At 42.5% G+C, this 22402-nt stretch overlaps 1 protein-coding gene across 1 annotated transcript in view; it reads right to left on the bottom strand.

Annotated features, from left to right (window-relative positions):
- Positions 1-15912, bottom strand: part of CYP51A1 (cytochrome P450 family 51 subfamily A member 1) — a 25894-nt gene extending 9982 nt beyond the window's left edge. Inside the window, exons 1-5 of the mRNA XM_014590549.2 lie at positions 15607-15912; positions 12731-12829; positions 8101-8277; positions 4815-4941; positions 3202-3376 (exon numbers count right to left, since the gene is read on the bottom strand). Of these exons, the coding sequence (XP_014446035.1) occupies positions 3202-3376; positions 4815-4941; positions 8101-8277; positions 12731-12829; positions 15607-15729 (701 nt within the window). The 5' untranslated portion in view covers positions 15730-15912. The remainder of the gene's footprint in view (positions 1-3201; positions 3377-4814; positions 4942-8100; positions 8278-12730; positions 12830-15606) is intronic.
- Between the last annotated feature and the right edge of the window lie 6490 nt (positions 15913-22402).

Raw genomic sequence — 22402 nt, 5'->3', positions numbered from 1 at the left:
ATGGCCATCCCCCCAGGGGGTGATTTCTTGCTTTCTGTCTCTCTGTCTCTCTCTGTCTCTCTGGCAAGCGCACACCATGTATCAAAAACCTCTCCAAAAAAAAAAAAAAACTAGTGCCCTCTTAAATCAAGCACCCTCCTAAATCAAGCCTTCTAATAAAAACTCTTGCCCTATTTCATATGTAAGATTTTTTTTTTGAGAGGTTTTTCACTATAGTACGCATGCGCTCACCAGACAGAGAGAGAGACAGAGAGACAGAAAGCGAGAAATCACCCCCCACAGGGGATGGCCACACCGCAATCCCTTCTCCTCCATTCTCCTCTCGGGATCTTGGGCATGCACGCACACACGCCTGGCGTGGATTTTAAGCCACCGGGTCTGGGACATGAACCACGGTCGATTACGTGGGAGTTCAGCGACATAGCCATTATGCTAACTGCTGGTTCCCTGTAAGATTATTATTGAAGATCAACTGATATAATATGTACAGAGGGAAGATGATGTTGAAGCTTAACTACATGAACACAGCAGTGCCAGGAAAATGTAAGACTTGTTTAAGAAAGTGAATGAAGGGCCAAAAGGTGGCATAGTGGTTAAGGCGCTGGACTCTCACAAGACAGACCACAGTTCAAGTCCAGACTCAGTGGCTTGAAAATCATGGTGGATGCATGCACACACATGCCCAAAATACCAGGAGGAGAATGGAGGAGAAAGCATTGCGGCATGGCCATCCCCATCAGGGGTGATTTTTCGGTTTCACTCTCACTGTCTCTCTCCAGCGAGCAGACACATCCTATGGAAAAAATCCTTTAAAAAAAGTGAATAGAGAGACCAGCAGATGGCATAGTGGTTACATTGCTGGACTTCCACATGGCCAACTGTTGAGTCCCAGACCTGGTGACTTGAAAATCATGCCAGGCACATGTGTGCTCATGCCCAAGATCCCAGGAGGAAAATGGAGAAGGAACTCCAGCATGGTTACCCCTGCTGGGAGATGATTTCTCACTTTCCCTCTCAGCTTTCTGTCTCCCTGGTGAGTGCTCATGCCCTAAGGCCAAAAAAAAAACTTTTTTTTTTTTTTTTTTTTAAAGAGATTTTTGCTATAGGGTACGTGCACTTGCCAGAGAGAGAGAGAGACAGAAAGCTAGAAATCACTCCCAGGGCCAGGAGTGATTTCTCTTTGTGTCCAGGATCTTAGGTACACAAGCACACATGCCTGGCATGAGTTTCATGCCACCAGGTCTGGAACTCGAACTGCAGTCGGCAATGTGGGAGTCCAGTGAAATAACCATTATGCCATCTGTTGGACTCCAAAAAACTCTTTAAAAAAAAAAAAAGTGAATGGAATAATGTTTTAAATCAGTTGGTTAGATTAAACCGGAGAAAGACTGGGCTAAAGTGTGAAAAGTCTATTATACCAAGCCCAAGCATTCTGACTTCATCCAAGATACTGGGTGGGTGGAAACAGGATTGATACACCTTTAAAGAGAACCCGCTGTAGGCCAAGGGCTGTGCTAGGTGTTCTAACATAATATATATGAAAGCATTTTTTAAATTGTAAAGCTCCTACCAAATACAAGGTATTATATGCTCCCAAGAACTCTAGAGAACCTCTCTTGACTCTCTCTTCTACTCCCACTCTTTTATTCTGGAACTAGATAAAGGAAACAAATTGAAGGCAAAAAGAGTAGCAATATAAATGTTCCCCATCTCTCATCTAAATAAAAATGAATCAGCAAAGGTTCAGAACACTTAGTAATATACAATACACTAAGCTATACATCAAGTCCTGAGAGCAGCATTTCTTGTATCAGAAGCAGTCCTTTTTTTTTCTGGAGAGGTTTTTGCTATACGGCGCGTGCGCTCACCAGACAGACAGAGAGAGACAGAGACAGAAAGCGAGAAATCACCCCCCGGGGGGATGGCCACGCCGCAATCCCTTCTCCTCCATTCTCCTCTCAGGATCCTGGGCACAAACGCACATGGACCTGGCATGAGTTTTAAGCCACCGGGTCCGGGACTCAAACTGTGGTCGACCACATGGGAGTTCAGCGACATACCCATTACGCTAACTGCAGGTCCCAGCAGTTCCTGACTTTAAGGAAATCGCATTATGGTTTATAAGAAGACAATTTAAAAATTACATAAATGCACAAATATTCAAAAGAAAGACAATTTCATAATATACTACAAAAGACTAAGCAGGTGTTCAGAGGATGTCATATCAATTTTAGGTTACCATTCTGAGACATTCCTTCGAATGAGGAATAAGTAAGATAAGTAGGCTTTAAAATATGAGTATAGATAACAAATCACCTTTTTAATAAGCTGAAACTTACTTTAAATGAGCTACATAAAGAAAACCTGTGTTCAATTCTTATAGAAGAATGGAGAGTCACACTTTCCTCAATTATTTTTTTAATATTTATTTAATTTCATTTGTTATTATTTTAAAATTTGATCAGAGACAGAGAGAGACAAAACAGGCCACCAGGTCCGGGACTCAAACCACAGTCAGCCATGTGGGAATCCAGCACCTTTATCCACCATGCCACTTGCCAGCCTCTCTCCTCAATTTTTTTTTTTTTTTGAGAGGTTTTTGCTATACGGCGCGTGCGCTCACCAGACAGACAGAGAGAAACATAGAGACAGAAATCACCCCCCAGGGGGGATGGTCACGCCGCAATCTTCTCCTCCATTATCCTCTTGGGATCTTGGGCACACATGCACACGTGCCCAGGATGCGAACCGCGGTCGACTATGTGGGAATACAGCAACATAGCCATTACGCTAACTGCTGGTTCCTCTCCTCAATTATTTTTAACTGTTTAACTTTTTTTTTTTTTGGAGAGATTTTTCACTGTAGGGCGTGTGCGCTCGCCAGACAGACAGAGAGAGACATAGAGACAGAAAGCGAGAAATCACCCCCCAGGGGGGATGGCCACGCCGCAATCCCTTCTCCTCCATTCTCCTCTCAGGATCTTGGGCACGCATGCACACGCGCCCGGCGTGAGTTTTAAGCCACCGGGTCCGGGACACGAACCGCGGTCGACTACGTGGGAGTCCAGCGACATAGCCATTACGCTAACTGCTGGTTCCCTTAACTGTTTAACTTTTATACTAAATTTTTTAAGGCAAAGCATCCCAACACCTCAGGAATTCTACAAACGTAAATAAGTATATTATCTTCTTTATCCATACCTGAAACTAGGCAAAGGCAGCCACCCTGGCAACAGCCAGGCTGCGTGGCTAAAGCCTCCATCCAAATCCGCATACAGCTGTGCCATCTTCTCATTGAGTTGACTTCTGATTTCCTTTCCATGTAAACAATGACTGGCTGTTAAAATGATGAGCTCAGAAAGAGCTTCAAGCAAATCTAGAATAAAAAAGATCATGCTCATTACTATTTCCAAAAGTATTTTTAAATATTCTGATTTTGGGTCAACTGGTGACATGGTGGTTAATTTTTTTTTTCCCCAGAGGCTTTTGCCTTAGGGAGCGTGTGCTTGCCAGAGAGAGAGAAAAAGACAGAGACAGTGAGAAAGTGATAAATCACCCCTCAGAGGGATGGCCACAGTGCAATCCCTTCCCCTCCATTCTCCTCCTGGGATCTGGGCATGCATGCACTCACTCCAGGTGTGATTTTCAAGCCACTAGGTTTGGGTATTAAACCAGTCAGCTATGGGAGTTCAGGAATGTAACTGTTATGCCATGTGCCGGCCCCAAGTGGTTAATTCTTTTTTTTTTCTCTTCTTTTTCGAGAGGTTTTTGCTATAGGGCATGTGTGCTTGCCAGAAAGACAGAGAGAGACAGAGAGACAGAAAGCGAGAAATCACCTCCCAGGTGGGATGGCCAAGCCACAATCCCTTCTTCTCCATTCTCCCCTCGGGATCTTGGGCATGCCCACGCATGTGCTCGGCGTGAGTTTAAGCCACCGGATCCAGGACTCAAACCACAGTCGACTACATGGGAGTCCAGCAACATAGTCATTACGCCAACTGTTGGTTCCCCAAGTGGTTAATTCTTAAATATATATATGGCTGGATCTCACATGGTCAACAGAATGGTTCAAGTCTCAGAACTGGCAGCTTGAACAAAACACTATGCACGTGTGCATGCATGTCCGAAATCCCAACAGGAGATTACAGCATGGCGATTCCTCAGAGAGAGTGCTTTCGTTCCCTCACTTCCTCTCTCACTCTCTTCTCTCTCTCTCCAGCAAGACTAGACCCAGAATGTGGTGATATGCTGCCCTGGGTCCTGCTACCATATGTGCAGAAGCTGCTTCCTGTCAATGGCATGGCTTTTGGCTCTGAGGCAACACTTAACCACAGTCCAAAATAAAGACTTGATTCACAGTTACAAAGCCATAGTAATAACATGTCCCTCCCATTAATTCCAAGTCAGTTACATACACCACGGTTTGCTTCATACAGTATATACACACATACATACTGTACATTTCTATTCACAGAAAGTAGAAATATTCTTTTTTTTTTTTTCTTTTTTGGAGAGGTTTTAGCTATAGGGCGTGTGTGCTCTCCAGAAAGAGAGAGAGAGACAGAGAGATAGAAAGCGAGAAATCACCCCCCAGGGGGGATGGCCACGCCGCAATCCCTTCTTCTCCATTTTCCTCTCAGGATCCTGGGCACGCACACACATGTGCCCGGCGTGAGTTTAAGCCGCCGGGTCTGGGACCTGAACCGCAGGCGACTACGTGGGAGTCCAGCGACATAGCCATTACGCTAACTGCTGGTGCCAAGAAATATTCATTATTAATACTAGATTTTACAAAGGTAAAACATTTTGCTTACTTTTTTCGCCACATTCTCCCCAACGTTGAAAGAATTCCTGTGTTTCTTTTTCAATTATAGAAACATGCTGTCTAAAGTGGACTATGTTAAGGCCACTTTTTAATATTTTCTTCTGTTCCAAGAAAACCTTCAAAGAAATCAAGGGGAAAAAAACATTAAGGCACATTTTTGTTTTATCATAAAATCCAGGGCTAGCCCCATAGTGCAGCAGTTAGATGCTACACAGAGGGAGCCAGATTCCACATGGCTAACTGCAGTTTGAATTCCAGTCCCAGCAGCTTGAAAAACACCAGGTACATGCACACATGCCTAGGGTCTTGACAGATGAAGAAATGGAGGAAGTACTGAGACATAACTAGGACCCATGGGAGTATGCTCTCTCTGTTATACACACACACACACACTCTGGCATTCAAAAATACATATATTTAGGTTATTATAACTATATAACACTCAAAACAAGAATCTGAAAAACTGAAAATAAAAATACTAAAAGGATTTAAAAAAAAAAAAAAAACTATGTGGCCAATAGGTGGTATGATAGTTAAAGCAGCTGGATTCCCACATGGCCGACCATGGTTCAAGTCTCAGACCCAGTGGCTTGAAAATCATGCCAGCACATGTTTATGTGCACCCAAGATTCAAAGAGGAATATGGAGGAGAAGGGACTATGGCATGGCCATCTCCCCTTGGGAGTGATTTCTCACTTCTTTTTCTATATCTCTTTGTCTCTCGCCTCTCTGGTGAGCACATGCACCCTATAGCAAAAACCTAAAAAATAACTATACTGGATATGAAAAACTTAAAGCACTTTGAAGTAACATGTAAAAGAAGGCACCTGCTATCAGAGTTCTAGACAACTAATAAATTAGGAATACCACCTGCACATTTCCTTCCCATATAATCCTGACTCCAGGGGATCCTTTTCTTATACTGGTTATTTTCAGTCTTTCAACCTAACCAAGAGTCAATACTCTCCCAAAGGCCCATTACTCTTCAGTATTATTTTTATCTTTCAAATATTTTCTCATTCTATTACTAAACATACTATTTTTGTCTGGCACTATCTTCCAGAAATTAGAATATAGTCTGAATAAAATAAATTTACACTAAGATGACTCATGGTTTTAACCCTTTGGGACACTTAAGAGTCTATTCATTTCAGAACCAGCAGTTAGTATAATGGCTATGTCACTAGATTCCCATGTAATCGACCACGGTTCGAGTCCCGGACCCGGCAGCTTAAACTCTCACCGGGCATGTGTGCGTGTGTGGCCAAGATCCTGAGAGGAGAATGGAGGAGAAGGGATTGTGGTGTGGCCATCCCCCCAGGGGGTGATTTCTCGCTTTTCTATCTCTCTGTCTCTCTCTGTCTTTCTGGCGAGCGCACGCACCCTATAGTGAAAACCTCTCAAAAAAAAAAAAAAAAGAGTCTATTCATCTCTGTAACAAAGATAAATAAATATATCTGAGCAGAGGGGTTTTCCAGGGCTCTTGTTTTTAGTCTTGAGGAGAACCATTCATTCCCTCCCTCCCTCCCCCATCCTCAGATACTACATTCAATGTCAATGCTTAACTGGTATACTAAGGCACTGGACTGTTTTACATTTACAACCACAGACCACTCCAAGCAGTTGAGGCAATTATCTGACTTCTTTTTTATATCGACTTACAATACTTTAAAATTTTACTTTGGTGGAGAAACACACACACATACATACCCCACACCTTAACTAGCAATATTTAAAGATGCCTAAAACCAGCAACCTCTAACTCAAAACAGTTCTTATGCAATTGGGTTGTCAAGAAAGTAATGATGTATTTTTTTTAACGAAAAAATGCACCCTGATTTTACCAACAGTCCAACAGAATTTCAGGTAGGAATTGTAGGTAGGAAACCTTTGGATGAAATAATAGGATTTTCTTGCCACTCTTAGAAATTAAACCCCGACTTGCTATGTTATCATTGATTTCATTTCTTTATACAAAAAGTCCTTTAAAATTGCTTTACACAGGCCAGCCCCATAGTCTATTGATCCCACACAACCAGCCATAGGTCAAGTCACAGCCAGAGACCTGAAAAACATGCCATGTGTTGTACCCCAAGTCCCAACAGCATGGAGAAATAGAGAAGGGACTGTGGCATGACCAGGCCCCATTGGGGGTGCTTTTTCCACCCACCACTCATGTCTCTGTTTCTCTCTGATAAACACAGGCACTCTTTGGCAATTAAAAAAAATGTGCTGGGGGCCAGCAGATAGTGTTACAACACTGGACTCCCACATGGCTGACTGTGGTTTGAGTCTCAGATCTGGTGGCTTGAAAATCATACTGGGCACATGTGCATGCATGCCCAAGATCCCAGAAGGAGAATAAAAAAGGGATTGTGGCAGGGAACCAGCAGTTAGCGTAATGGCTATGTCGCTAGACTCCCACGTAGTCGACCGTGGTTCACGTCCCGGACCCGGTGGCTTAAAACACACGCCGGCCGGGTGTGTGTGCGTGCGTGCCCAAGATCCCGAGAGGAGAATGGAGGAGAGGGGATTGCGGCATGACCATCCCCCCTTGGGGGTGATTTCTCGCTTTCTGTCTCTATGTCTCTCTCTGTCTGTCTGGCGAGTGCACGTGCCCTATAGTGAAAATCTCCCCCCCCCCAAAAAAAAGGGATTGTGGCATGGCCAGCCCCCTTGGGGGGTGATTTCTCACTTTCCTTCTTACTGATTTTGTCTCCCTCTCTCTCTCTCTTCCTAGCAAGCACATGCACCCTATGGCAAAAACCTCTAAAAATAATAATAATAATAAAATGTAGGGACCAGCAGTTAGCATAATGGCTATGTCGCTAGACTCCCACGTAGTCGACCGTGGTTCACGTCCCGGACCCGGTGGCTTAAAACACACTCCGGCCGGGTGTGTGTGCGTGCGTGCCCAAGATCCCAAGAGGAGAATGGAAGAGAAGGGATTGTGGCGTGGCCATCCCCCCTAGGGGGGCGATTTCTTGCTTTCTGTCTCTCTCTGTCTTTTTGGCGAGCACGTGCACCCTATAGCAAAAAAAAAAAGACGTCTCCAAAAAAAGAAAAAAAAATGTGCTTGGCCCATATTAGGTACCTATAAAACAAAATACTCATTCCCTATCAGTTGCCCATGGCTTTTCTTTTTTTAAACATCTCATGATTCCTCAGATTTTTGAATCAAGGAATAAAATGTATCTACATTTTAAATGTATAATATTACACTACTGAGTTACAGTAACAGATTTGTTCTTATTCAAAATAATAGTGTCACCTACCGAATTAGGCACATCATATGCGACGCCCTTCCCAAACACAGGTGTCGTCAACGAACCGTAGACATCTTCTGCATTCAGGTCTTCATTTTTACTATTAAAAAGCAGTGCAGCAGCATCACTCCCCAGAAGGTAAGTAAACTTCTTGCCCACCATGGTAAAACTAAATACAGGTCCATACTAAAGAGAGAAAAGTAACCACAGTGATCTTACCAAAAAATATACAGACATTAATAATCTAAATATCCAAATAATACACTGTTGAAAAACTAAAACTCTTAAAACTTAACGCAATTCTATCTTGCCATACTTCACCTCCTGTCTTTGTCCAAGTTTATAATTATGCACACCCACTTGCGAATGTAGTGTAAATGTAACTTTTATTTTGCTTTTTTTTTATATTAAAAATATTTTCTATCCTTCGGGACCAGCAGTTGGTGTAATGGCTATGTTGCTGGACTCCCATGTAGTCGACCACAGTTCAAGTCCCGGACCTGATGACTTAAACTCATGCCAGGCGCACGTGTATGTGTGCCAAAGATTCCAAGAGGAGAATGAATTAGAAGGGATTGTAGTGTGGTCATCCTCCTCTGGGGGTGATTTCTCATTTTCGGTCTCTCTGTCTCTCTCTGTCTTTCTGGTAAGCACATGCAACCTATAGCAAAAACCTTTCCAAACGATATATATATTTTCTATCCTTTACATAGATTTCTCAGTGTTAACTTACTGAACTCTTCTTTGATTACTGAACATATGGGTAATGTATCAGCTTTTTATTTTTATTTTTTTACTTAGAGATAATTCTGCAATAAAGATCTCTGAGAATAAAGCTCCCCTGCTTTAGCTAAATATAAATTTACAGAAGTAGCCAAAACATATCTTCTCTTTTTTTTTAAGAATTATTTTATTCCATTTTATTTATTCATTCATTTATTTTAATTTGACCACAGAGAGACACACACACACAGAGAGAGAGAGAGAGAGAAAAAAGTGAGAAAGCAAGCCACCAGGTCCAGGACTTGAACCATGGTCAGCCACGTGGGAGTGTCCAGTGCCTTAACCACCACGTCACCTGCCAGTTCCCAGCCAAAGCATATATTTTCTATAATACTTGCTATATGAAGTTTATTTAGTCATCAGTTTTACCACTATCTCACCTACATGGAATGCTATCATTTTTTACTTTTTGTTAACTGTGTTAGATAAGAAATGCTTTATTTAACTTCGTTTTATGATTTTCACAGAAGAGTAGGATTTAGGGATATAAACCTGAACAAAAACACTGTCCCTGATTCATGAAACTTAGTCTCTTGGAAAATATACAAATGAATTAATCACATTTACAAATGCAAAACTACCAACGTGACAAGTATTTTTTATAAGAATTATTTAATTTTATTTATCATTATTATTATTTTTTATTTTAATACCAGAGAAAGAAAAAGAGAGGGAAAATGAGAAAGCAAATTGCCAGGACTTGAACAATGGTCAGCCATGTGGAAATATAGTTGCCCCAACCACCATACCACCTGCTGGCCCCTTGGCAAGTATTATAATAAAGAACGCTTCTCCGCAATGACAGAATCTATAACAGGGACAAGATCTCTCAGCTAGGACCTGAAGAAAGAGAGGAGGCAGCTTGGTAGCCAAGCATGCAAAAAGGTGCTAAAGGTGAGAGAAAGAAAGGAGAGCAATGAGATGACAAGGAGCGTCAGGCAGGGCCTACATCAGACAGAATCTCTTATGCCATCTTAAGGAACTTTTCTCCTTGTAAGCAGTCAGAAACCATGGAAGAATTTAAAACTATATAGGAAAGGCACATTAATCTATGATTGTTTTAAAAGAAAAGTCTCTCTGCTGCGTGGAATAGATGAAGGGATAGGCACAAAAAGGGATGTGAGAGACCCAGCGAAAGCCTATTCCAGAGACCTGATGATGAGCATTTGAAACAACGTAATGCCCAGGTAGTAAAGATGGAACAGATACTAAATTTGTTTGTTCTGAAAAATTTCTGCTGTAGATTTTTGCTGATTTTTTTGTGAGCATGTGCACACCAGAGAGACAGAGAGATAGAAAGCAAGAAATCACCCCCCAGTAGTGATGGCCACACCGCAATCCCTTCTCCTCCATGTTCCTCCTGGGATTTTTGACATGCACACACACACACACACACACACACAAACACACCTGGCATGAGTTTCAAGTTGCCGAGTCTATTATATACATAAAAGTAGGTTTGTATCTTTGAAATTGAGAACACGAGAGTGTTCCCCTTCAATGTCTTTTTCTTTCTTTTTTAAAGAATTATTTATTTGATGCCAGCGGATAGCATAGCAGTTATGTTGCTGGACTCTCACATGGCTTAACACAATTCAAGTCCCAGACCCAGTTGCTTGAAAATCACACCGGGCGTGTATGTGTGCGTGCCTAAGATCCTGAGAGGAGAATGGAGAAGGGACTGCAGAAGGGACTGCACTCCCCAGGCCATCCCCCCAGGGAGTGATTTCTCACGTTCCTTCTTATTGTCTGTCTCTCTCCAGTAAGCCCACATACCCAAAGGCAAAAATCTCTTAAAAATAAAAAGAATTATTTTATGTATTTATTTATTTATTTTTCCTTCAAATTTGCTATAGTTCACATGTACTCACCAGAGAGAACAAAAAAGTGAGTAAGCAAGCCGCCAGGTCTGGGACTCGAACAACAGTTAGCCATGTGGCATACAGCACCTTAACCACCATGGCACCTGTGGGCCCCCATTCAATGGTTTTCAATCATTCTCTAAGTAAGAAACAAAGTCATCTACTTTGACAGAGAGGTAAGACTCAGAAGTTTAGAAAAGTGAAGGCCCAAATTGGTGATTGTTGGGAATGGGGAAGTAAGGTGGTCATAGAAAGATTGTTGAGCAGTGCTCAAATTTCTTGAAATCATAAAATCTGGAAAGAATTAATCTGATATAATGAACAAGAAAATGATTAAGTGGTTCCCTTTGAGGTTGGAGTTTTCCAGTTGAGCACAATGAAAAGAACCAGGGGCAAGGAAATCTATAGTATCAGCAATAGTGTAACTAAAATGGTAGATCACAGACATAGTGGAAATAGGTGGAATGTGAAGAAGGAAGGTAAAGGGTCAGAAGGAAGTAAGTAAATGTGACAATGGAATGGAAAATCTAATAAGGTCAAGAATGGTTAAGTAAGAAGTTGCATAAGTAAACCAGGGGAAAGTGTGATACAAGAAGAGAGTGTCTAAAATAATACTGTGGAGGAAAAACAGTAATGACAATAAGTCCTAAATGGGACTGTGGAATAAGTGGCTGAACTGTTACCAGAAAGTTCATTGGGAGAAGACAGGCAAAGATTTGAGCGGCTAGAGTATCAAATGTGTCAACCAAGTGACAGTGAAGTCATAGAAAATGTGTACAGAGGATTAGAAAATTCCAGAGATGCATGGTTAAGAAAAACAAAAGTCAATTAATATCAACTATAACTATGATCAATGAATATAAAATTTAGAACAACGGTTTACAAACCAGTTACTAGAACTATAGGTTTCCTCGGTTTTGTCTCAGAGACTATAGTAGGACAGGTGTATAGTAGAACAGGTGTCTCCAAACCCTCCATCTTTTAAACTAGAACAGCTTCAATTTTATTTTCCATATTGGAAATAAGGGGAAGATTACAATTTTTAAAAACAAATACTCAGATTTAAAATGGGCAAGTGATCTAAACAGACATTTCCCAAAAGATATACAAATGGCCGGAAATATATAAAGAATGCTCAACACGACTAATTATCAGGGAAATGCAAAAATCATATTGAAGTCACATTTCATTCTACTTAGAATGGCTATTAACAAAAAGACCAAAAAACAAAAAAGCAAGCAAGAATGCAAAGAAAGAGGAACTGTTATATACTGCTGATGGGTATGTAATATACTACAGTCATTATGGAAATAGGCCAGTTCCATAGCCTAATAGTGAAGAGAGCCAGATTCCACATGAACAGCCATGGTTTGAATCCCATTCTTGGCAACTTGAAAAACACACAGGCGTATGTGTGTTTGTGTCCCACATCTCAACAGAATGGAGAAATGGAGGACAATGAATAGGGTATGACCATGCCCCATTGGGGGGAGGGGTGATTTTTTCCTCTCTCTCTCTCTCTCTCTCTCTCCCTCTAGTTAGCACACATGCCCTTAAGCAATTAAAAAAAATAAAAGGTAAATACTATGTAGGTTCCTAAAAGAACTGAAAAAAGAACTAACATATGATCCAGCAATTTTACTGAGTATATATCCAAAAGAAAGAAAACCAGTAGATCAAAGAACATGAGGAGTCTTTAAAAATTCATGAAAAATATATATTATGAAAAAACTGCATGGTGCCAGCAGGTGGCACGGTGGTTAAGGGCACTGGACTCAAACATCCCCAGGGGGGATGGTCATGCCGCAATCCCTTCTCCATTCTCCTCTCAGGATCTTGGGCACACATGCACACGCGCCCGGCGTGAGTTTTAAGCCACCGGGTTCGGGATGCGAACCGCGGTCGACTACGTGGGAGTCCAGCGACATAGCCATTACGCTAACTGCTGGTCCCTTGTTTTGTTTCTTAATGTTTCTACTATCTGGAAGACTTACCTTCTCGTATGCATTTTCAAGGAATTCAATTGGACTTTTCCCAAATTCTATGGCATGCCCAAGGAATGGAATTGGGGAATAAATGTACGGTGGATATTTCTGCAAGAGAAAAAAAATTCTTTTTCAGCCCTCATTACAGAAACAAGTGTAGTTTGGTTTCATGACCAAAACAATTAAATGAAGTTTTCTATTAATACCTTTAAAATTTATCAAAAAATGAAGTATCAAAAGTAACTTAAGAACAACCAAATTGCAAATACCTTAGGAGAGTGTCTATAACAAAACAAACAGAAAACTCAAAACATGATGTGAGATAATGGACTAGATAAACACAAAAGCACTGCAATTTTAAATGAGAGCTATATCCTGAATATGTCAAATATTATTGGTGACTTTACCCAATTTTCCTAACCAATTAAGTAGCAAAAAAATACCCAGGAAATTCAAACTATGGCTTATTTACCACTTATTTCTACCACTCGCAATGTCAGTCCCAGAATCTTGCTTAAATAAAGTACAGAAAAGGACAAACAGTAATTTGAGATATAGAAAAAGGGAAATGTTTAAGCTACATTTATCAGTAAATAAAATACATCTCATGCTTCTCTCACTGCAAATAAATTATTAAGTCCTTGATAAAGTTATGATATATTTTTCTATGTTTTCCTATTAAAAAATGCATCATGATTTTCCTGACAACCCAATAAATACACTGACATTAACTGTGATTCAAGTCCCAGACCTGGCAGCTTGCTTTCTCACTTTCCCTTTCTCGCTCTCTGTCTTTCTCTGGAGAGTGCATGTGCCCTGCAGAAAATTTAAATAATAATAATGATAAGTAAAATTAAATAATTCTTCAAAAGTACACATGGATTTCAAAAAATGTTTGCATAAACATAACCTCATATCTTAATCCCATTTTTCCATAAACTGATTTTTTTGAGGACAGATTTTTGCTATAGGGGTGTGCGCTCTCACCAGAGTGACAGAGGGAGAAAGACAGAAAGCAAGATATCGCCCCCTAAATAGGGATGGCAATGCAATACCTTCTCCTCCGTTCTCCTCTTGGGATCCTGGGCTCACACACACATGCACCCATGATTTCAAGCCACTGGGTCCGGGACTCTAACCAAAGTTGGCCATGTACAAGTCCAGCACCTTAACCACTACACTACCTGCTGGTCTCCCACCATGAAGTTTTTGAAGTCTCCTAGAACTTTAAATGCCACAAAACAAAACCTGCAGGTTATAACATTAAGTTTCCTAGAAATCAAACTTACAATGATGACGAACCAGCAGTTAGGGTAATGGCAATGTCATTGGACTCCCATGTAGTCGACCATGGTTCGAGTCCTGGACCCGGTGGTTTAAACTCATGCTGGGCAAGTGTGCATGCATGCCCAAGATCCCAAGAGGAGAATGGAAGGGATTGCGGCGTGGCCATCCCCCCCTGGGGGTGATTTCTTGCTGCCATCCCCCCCCCCCAACAAGGGGGTGATTTCTCACTTTCAGTCTCTCTGTCTCTCTCTGTCTTTCTGGCGAGCACACGCGTCCTATAGCAAAACTTACAATGATGAAAAGGATAATGTTCCTCAGATCTTTGGTGGTTTTAAATAGAAAGGAATATCACAACCTTACAGTACCCCTCAGCTAATAGTAAGAACAAACTTTAAACACTAATGGTATCTCTTTTTGTCTTTAGAAAGACAAATATCACTTTTTCAAAAAACCTATGTGTAGGAAAAATAATTTACCCTATCTTGTGCCCATTACAGTTCAAACAAAAACTATTTTTAAAGCTACTTCAGTTTATACATTCTAAAGTCAGTAAAAGAGTAGTTTTCAAAAACTACTTGCTGGGGCCAGCAGATGGTTGTGTGGTGGTTGGGGCAGTACACTCGCACATGGACAACCAAGGCTCAAGTGTCAGACCTGGCAGCCTAAAAATAACACTAAGTTGCGATATCCCAGGAGGAGAATGGAGGAAAGCAGAATGGTCAAAAGAAATCCCAGAAGGAGAATGGAGGAAATCCCAGAAATAGGATGGAGGAAAGTGGCATGGTCAAAAGAGTGATTTCTCATTTTTTTCACTCACTGTCTCTTTCTCTCTCTGACAAATGCATGGAAAAAGAAAAAGAAAAAAGAAAAAGAAAGTTACTTAATGATAAGCTTTAGGGGTGTTTTCATCAGATATTACTTGGTAAGTTTAAACCAAGCTTACATTGTATTAATGTATAATTAGCATCATAGGAAGGCCCTTGCCACACTCCAGTCACTTCCACTAAACCAAACTGAACATATCCCCCATGCATCTCTGGAATTTTGGGATTTTTTAACTACACTGCCATAAGTTGCCATTTGGGGCAACACTGCTGGGGGACCAACATGACACCCAACCACACAAGGGCAGCCACCCAGTATGACAGCCATCCTTAAGGCATCGCGATCAGGGCCCCCACCAAACACCCCAACGCTAGGACAGCAGCCAGAGTGCTCAGGGCTACAGCCGCCACTCAGGTCACGGCCTCTTGGGCCATCAGTGCCACAGCCATCTCTATGCCACAGATAAGTACGACCCCGGCCAGGACGAGACACCGGGCCGAAAGGCCTCAAACACCGCCAGAATCACCACGGCCCGCACGACCCCCGGCACCGAGGTCAGGAAGAGCACAGTGGTTGCTGCAGCCAGAGCCACCGCTAGCAATGAGGCTGAGGCAGCCACCTAAACTCCAACGGTCCAGCCACCACCGCTATGCCGAGCACGCCACAGTCGCCGCGGCAGGTGCCTAGACCCGGCGCGTGAGCGCATCTCAGGCGCCCCATCCCTTCAGCCGCCACGGCCGCCGCGTCCCCGAGTATCCCGTGGGTGCACGTACCTCCCCGACCGGCAGCGGGGCCAGGTGGCCGATGGCTAGGCGGAGCAGGTAAACCAGGCTAAGGGTGAATGCGGAGGCGATCAGCAACGTAGACAGGAGATTGCCGCCGGTCACCTTCTCCATCGCCTGTCCCACACGGACCCACCCGCCTGCAATAAGCCTAGCAACACCATCCCGGCCGCCGCTGCCGCTTCACGGACCAGAAACGCTACAGGCCGACGTCACCGCCGCTGCTCCGAGTTGGCGGAAGGAGGGAGACTGACCGACAGGTGACGGGAGGTGGCCCTTGCCGCCAGGTCTCTTACTGACGCGGGTCCCACCCTTAGGCCACGATACTCGCGCGCCAGCCTTTCGTCACAGAATGGGGCGGAGCCTAGAGCTGGCTCCGCCCCTTGACCCGCCCCTTAAGTAGCACCAGCCATGCCGTCGTCTCCTTACGCCAGATACTGGACCTAAGTCATTTGGCTGGGCGGGTGGCACAAGCGAAGCGGAAGAGAACGTGACAGAGAAACAATCATATCCTGAGACTCGCGGGCCACCCAAGCCCGTGTGCCTGGAGTCCGCGTCGCGGGACAGCGCGTCGGCGCCTGTGCGGAGGGATCTCTGCTCCAGGGCGGAGGCCGGCCGGCCGACGGCGGCGGGCTCCGTGATTGCACAGCGCGCGCCTGAGGTGATCTCGGCCTATGTCGCGTCAGCGGGGCTGGAGATGTGAGCGCCGCCCCCTGTCCGGCGTGCCACTGGCCGCACCTGAGCGTGCCTACTTCTCAGGAACTTCGAGCGACAGTCCCGAGTTAGCCTTCGCGGCTTGGAGTCGTGAAGGTGAGGTCTTGAAGACGCCGACTGCACACTCAAGGGGTGGACGACGAGTTCAGCTGCGTCCCACCCCAATTCAAGTCACTCTGACAGGTATTTTTAGTAAACGCCATAAGGTGAGCGAATGCTGGTCGTTTGATATGCTGGGTTATACCAAAATCCAAATTAGGGAACCAGCAGTGGGCGTAATGGCTATGTCGTTCGACTCCCATGTAGTCGACCGTGGTTCGAGTCCCGTACCTGGCGACCTAAACTCACGCAGGGCGCGTATGAGTTTGTGTCCAAGACCTGGGAGAAGAATGGAGGAGAAGGGATTGCGGCGTGGCCACTCGCCCCGGGGGGTGATCTCTCGCTTTGTCTGTCTCTGTCTTTCTGACACGTGCACGTGCCATATAGCAAAAACCTCTAAAAAAAAATCCAAATTAATGTAGATGTTATAGGATGGTGGTATTTGAGGCAACAACGTAACCCACAGCTACTTATTTTGAGGGCTTCAAAATCAGAAATTTTGTAGCCGAGTTCAGCCTTGCAGCTGGTCTCCCTCATACCTGTAGCTTCTAATGAACATCTATGACTACCAATTTTAATCCTCCTTTTAGATCACTAATACGAGCTCCTGACTCAGTTATTTACTCTGCCAAGGTTAACAGGTAGGTTTTGTGGAGACTAAATAGTAAGACAAAACTGCAAGACCTTTGAAGATAAGAAGCAATGTCCAGTTGCCTGCCACCTCTAGCTAGAGATCTAACATTGCTAATAGAGTCAGAAAATCCAAAACTAAACTCACTAGCTCTTTCCACCCCTCTGCCAACCTGCCTCTTGGAATACTTATGTAGAAAAGACACCACTATACACCTGTAGCCCTCCTTGGTGCCTCACATCTGGATCAGTCACCAAATCCTATAATTATATGACCTACTTTTTTTTCCCCAGGGCCAGATGGTTGTGTGATTAAGGCAACTGGATCTTACATGGCTGACTCCAAGGCAGAGTAACAGACCCAGTGGCTTGAAAAACATGCCAGGTGCGTTTGTGTCCCCAAAATTCTGAAAAATGGAGAAGTGATTGCAGCATGACTACTCCCCATGGGACATGCTTTCTCTCTACTTTTCCGTCACTCTCCAACAAGTGCACATCTCTAGCAATTTTTTTTAAAGGGGGCCGGGTAGGGGGTGTTTGAAGTCACTGGACTCCCATGTGGCTGACTTCAGTTCAGTCCCAGACCAGTTGAGTTACTTTCTCACTTTCCCTCCCTCTTTCTCTGTCTCTCTTTGGTCAAATTGGAAAATAATGATAGATAAACTAATTCTTTTTTTTTAATAATTATGTTATTTAACTTTATTTATTATTATTTTCATTATTATTTTCCAGTTTGATCAGAGAGCCACACAGAGAGAGAGAGAGGAAGTAAGAAAGCAAGCCACCAGGCCTGAGACTTGAACCGTGGTCGGCCATATGGGAGTCCAGCGCCTTTAACCACCATGCCACTTGCCGGCCTGGTAAAATCTTTAAAAGAATTCTTTTTAAAGTTTTTTCCATTTAGGCAAGACCATCATTTCTTGTCTGCATTGCTGCTGCTGCAATAGCATCCTACCTGGTCTTTCTACTTTCAGGCTTGTCTTTAATCTGACTTCCACACTATTACCACTTTTTGAATTACTACAGCTATGATGTAATCATCTCCATAGTTTTCCTCTATTAGAAGATGAACTAAAAAACAGGGATCATGTCTTAATTCTTATTATAGTCTGAGTTTACTCCAGTACCTATCACAGCGTTTTTTAGTACAGACGCATGCTTCTCTACAGGTCTCCAGACCATTTCAGAGAGTCTGCAAAGTCAAAGCTCTTTACAATAATATTGTTATTTGTTTGTTTATTTTTAACAGCTGGAATTTAAACTGATGGTACAAAATCAATGGTAAATAAAACTTCTGGGAGTGCCAGCCCTTGGCCTGTTGTCTAAGGCAGCTGAGTCCAACATGGCGACCACACTGTTTGAGTCTTGGATCTGGCAGTTTAAAAATGAGACAGGTGTGTGCATGGGTGCCCAAAATCCCAAAAGGGAGAGCAAGGGAAGGAGAAGGGATTGCAGCTTGTCTATGCCCCATGGAGGGTGCTTTCTCACTTTCCTTCTTTGTCTCTCTATCTCTCCAGTGAGCACATGCACTATATGGCAAATTTTTAAAAATAAAGCTAGGGCCGTAGCACATATCAAAGACAGTGTGGCAACACTGTACTTAGCACTCATCATTTTTCACTGCCATGAACTTGCAGTAAAAAAAAAAATAAAAATTTTAAATTGCCTGTTTCATGTAAGATTTTTGATGAAATTGTATTGATTTAATACATCTCCACCACTGAGTATGTGTATTTTTAACCAGCTACTTTTTCTTAGAGTAACATTTTTGCTTCAAAAACTGTTGACAAACTATGATAATTCAGATTTGGGTATTTGATACATTTTCTTGAAAATGAACAAAGTCATACTATCTCAAGAAAAACAACCAATATTTGTTGTCAGTGATAAAATTCAAAGTTTAAAAAAAAATTAAGAGTTTTGGGGACCAGCACATGGTGAGGTGGTTAAAGCTCCAGAATCCTACTTGGTCAACTATATTTTTTAAAAAGAATTATTTTATTTCACTTTATTTATTTATTTACTTATTTTAATTTGACCAGATAGGGACAGAGAGAGGGAGGGAGGGAGAGAGAGAGTGAGAGAGAGAGAGAGAGAAACCAAGCTGCCAAGTCCAGGACTACAACTGCAGTCAGCCACATGGGAGTCCAGCGCCCTTAACTACTACACAACTTGCTGGACCTGATCTACTATATTTTGAGTCCCAGACCTGGCAGCTTGAAAATCATGCCAGGTACATGTGCATGCATCCCATACAAGAGGAGAATGGAGGGACCAGCAGTTAGCGTAATAGCTATGTAGCTGGACTACCATGTAGTCGACCGCGGTTCATGTCCTGGACCCGGCGGCTTAAAACTCACGCCGGGCGCGTAAGCGTGCATGCCCAAGATCCCAAGAGTAGAATGGAGGAGAAGGGATTGTGGCATGGCCATCCACCCTGGAGGGTGATTTCTCACTTTCCCTTCCTTTATCTCTCTGTATATCTCTCTGTATGTCTCTCTCTAGTAAGTGCACCCCATGGCAAAAACCTTTAAAAAAAAAAAAGAGTTTGGAAGCAAATTTATTGACCACTGTGACCTTGAGAGCTTCCTATTTCTTAAGACTTTTCTACAGATAAATTTTAGTAACAAATAAACCTTGTATAGTGAAATGTGTCAACATATAGAAGGTCTATATGATTCAGGGAAATATTTTCAAATGATGAATGGATAGTGTTATAAAAGCCATTCAGAGTACAAGTTAGACCAATGAATATGAAAAGTTCACTAATACGGATTCAGACCCTAGATTTAAACTAACCTTTAAGATACTAACACTTATAAAGCACAATATTCTTAAATATTTGAAAATATTATTAAATTGCCTACTGTTTCCAGCTATACAAATATGTGAAACCACAATGTCTTAATATACTTCAACCAATACAATATAGACAGTACAGTAGGTTTATGCCTGCTACTAAGTCAGGCATAAACTAGATTTGCAAAAATCTAAACCACTAGTTTTTTTTTTTTTAATAAAATATAGTTATGTTCATGAAGTATGTTTATGTTAACATGAGTTATTATTTTCCTTTTGTTTATAATTTGCTGAAAGGTGTATGTATTCCCCAGAGTCAGAGTGAGGGAATGGGAAGAAAGCACTCCCCAGCAGGGCATGGTCATGCTGCAATCCTTTTACTCCGTGTTTCCATCCTGTCAGGATTTGGGACACACACATGCACGTGCACCCAGTGTTTCCCAAGGCATTGGGGCTTGGACTCGAACCACATGGTGAACCATATGGGATCCAGCTGTCCCAACCACCAGGTTACAGCATCAGTCCAGATTGTTGTTGGGTTGTCAGGAAAGTCATGACACACTTTTCCAAAGAAAAATGCACCATTACTTCCACAACCTAATATTTTCAATAAATGAATATTTTCTTTCTGTACTTTAATTTGTAATACTGTACATATCGATAGGTATAATCTATACTCTTTTTAAAAATAGCTCTTTGGAGTTCTTAATTAATTTAAAGTCATGACTCCCAAGACCAAAAAGTTAAATTCCTGACCTACAATATGATTTGTGTGTTGTTGTTTTTTTTTACCCCCTGTGGAGCCAGATATCATTCTACTAATACTGCCTGCCTATGAAATAGTTTTAAAACAGGGCATTTTTAATTCATTAAGACTTTTAATAGAAACCAAGCTCAGTAGTATATCTGAATAGTATATCTGAAATACTAGCTATTCAGGAAGCTAGAGAGGAGGGCCATAAATTCAAAGGCAACTTGGGTAACATAGCAAGACTCTGTCTCTGAAATCAACAAACAAAAAACTTCAAGGTAGGGACTAGCCTGTGGCACAGTGTAAACTGCAACCTAGGAAGCTCTGCAAGACTGACTGATGTGGAAGGATTCTGCATTCATATGTACAGATTCCCTGAGTATGCTGGACTAGTGTATGCTTGTATTCAGGCCTAGCTGAGGTACAATAAGACTCTGTTGGGGGTGCCATCTCTTTCTCTTTTGCTCATGGAAGAAATAAATTTTTACAAAGAAAGAAAAAAATACCAACTTCTAGGTAGCTCTTATTATTATATAACCTTAGTTTTTGCTTTATTAATGAGGTTTTTTTTTATCTTTTTTTTTTTTTAGAGATTTTCACTATAAGGGTGCATGTGCTCTCCAGACAGAGAGAGACAGAGAGACAGAAAGCAAGAAATCACCCCCCAGGGGGGATGGTCACACCGCAATCCCTTCTCTTCCATTCTCTTCTCGGGATCTTGGGCACGCATGCACATGCACCCGGCGTGAGCTTTATGCCACCGGGTCCGGGACGCGGACCGCGGTCGACTACATGGGAGTCCAGCGACATAACCATTACGCTAACTGCTGGTTCCCATTTTAATGAGTTTTCAGAAGCATATCATTAAATAGAAAGGGAGATTATTGACTTACAGGTCCCCTCTAGTATTAAGATATTAGTTGAATATAGTAATTACACTTTTTCCTACATTGCCTACATTCCTCATCTCTTTTCATTTTTTTTTTTTCATCATGGGGGTGGAGAGAAACCATGAGAGGGAAAGTGAAAAATCACCCCTTGGGGATAATGACAGCATTGTAATCCCTTTTCCTGGAATTCTAGGGAAACATGCATGTGTGCCCAGCATGATTTTTTTAAGAATTATTTTTTATCAAGACCAGCATTTAGTGTAGTGGCTATGTCACTGGACTCCCATGTAGTTGACCGCAGTTCGAGTCCCAGACCCAGTGACGTAAACTCACACCAGGTGTGTGTGCATGCGTGCCCAAGATCCTGAGAGGATAATAGAGGAGAAGGGATTACAGTGTAGTCATCCCCTCTTGGGGGGTGTGTGTGATTTCTCGCTTTCTTTCTTTCTCTCTCTGTCTTTCTGGCAAGCACACACGCCCTATTGCAAAACAAAAAACAAAAAAACAAACTCTCAAGAAAATTATTTTTTATTTAACTTTTTATCTCTTTGTTTGTTTAAATGTGACCAGAGAGAGAGAGAAAGTGAGAAAGCTAGCCACCAGGTCCAGGACTCCAGCTGTAGTCCGCCATGTGGGAGTCTAGCACCCTTAACCATCACACCACCGGCTGGCCCCATCCCAGCATGATTTTTAAGCCCCATCCCAGTGTGATTTTGAATCCCAAGTCTGGGATTCAAACCATAGTCAGCCATGTGGAAATCAAGTGCCTTAACCACGGCACCACCTGCTGGCCCTCTCATCACCACTCTTAACAAATTAAAAAGATGCTTGAGGGCCAGTAGGGTGGCGTGGTGGTTAAGGTAGCTGGATCCTGCATAGACAAGCCAAGCGGTTTAAAAGAGAT

This window comes from Tupaia chinensis, unplaced genomic scaffold (assembly GCF_000334495.1).
Source record: "Tupaia chinensis unplaced genomic scaffold, TupChi_1.0 Scaffold000460_1, whole genome shotgun sequence".
NCBI classification, from domain to species: Eukaryota; Metazoa; Chordata; class Mammalia; order Scandentia; family Tupaiidae; genus Tupaia; species Tupaia belangeri.
This window is presented reverse-complemented; position numbering and strand designations above follow the sequence as displayed.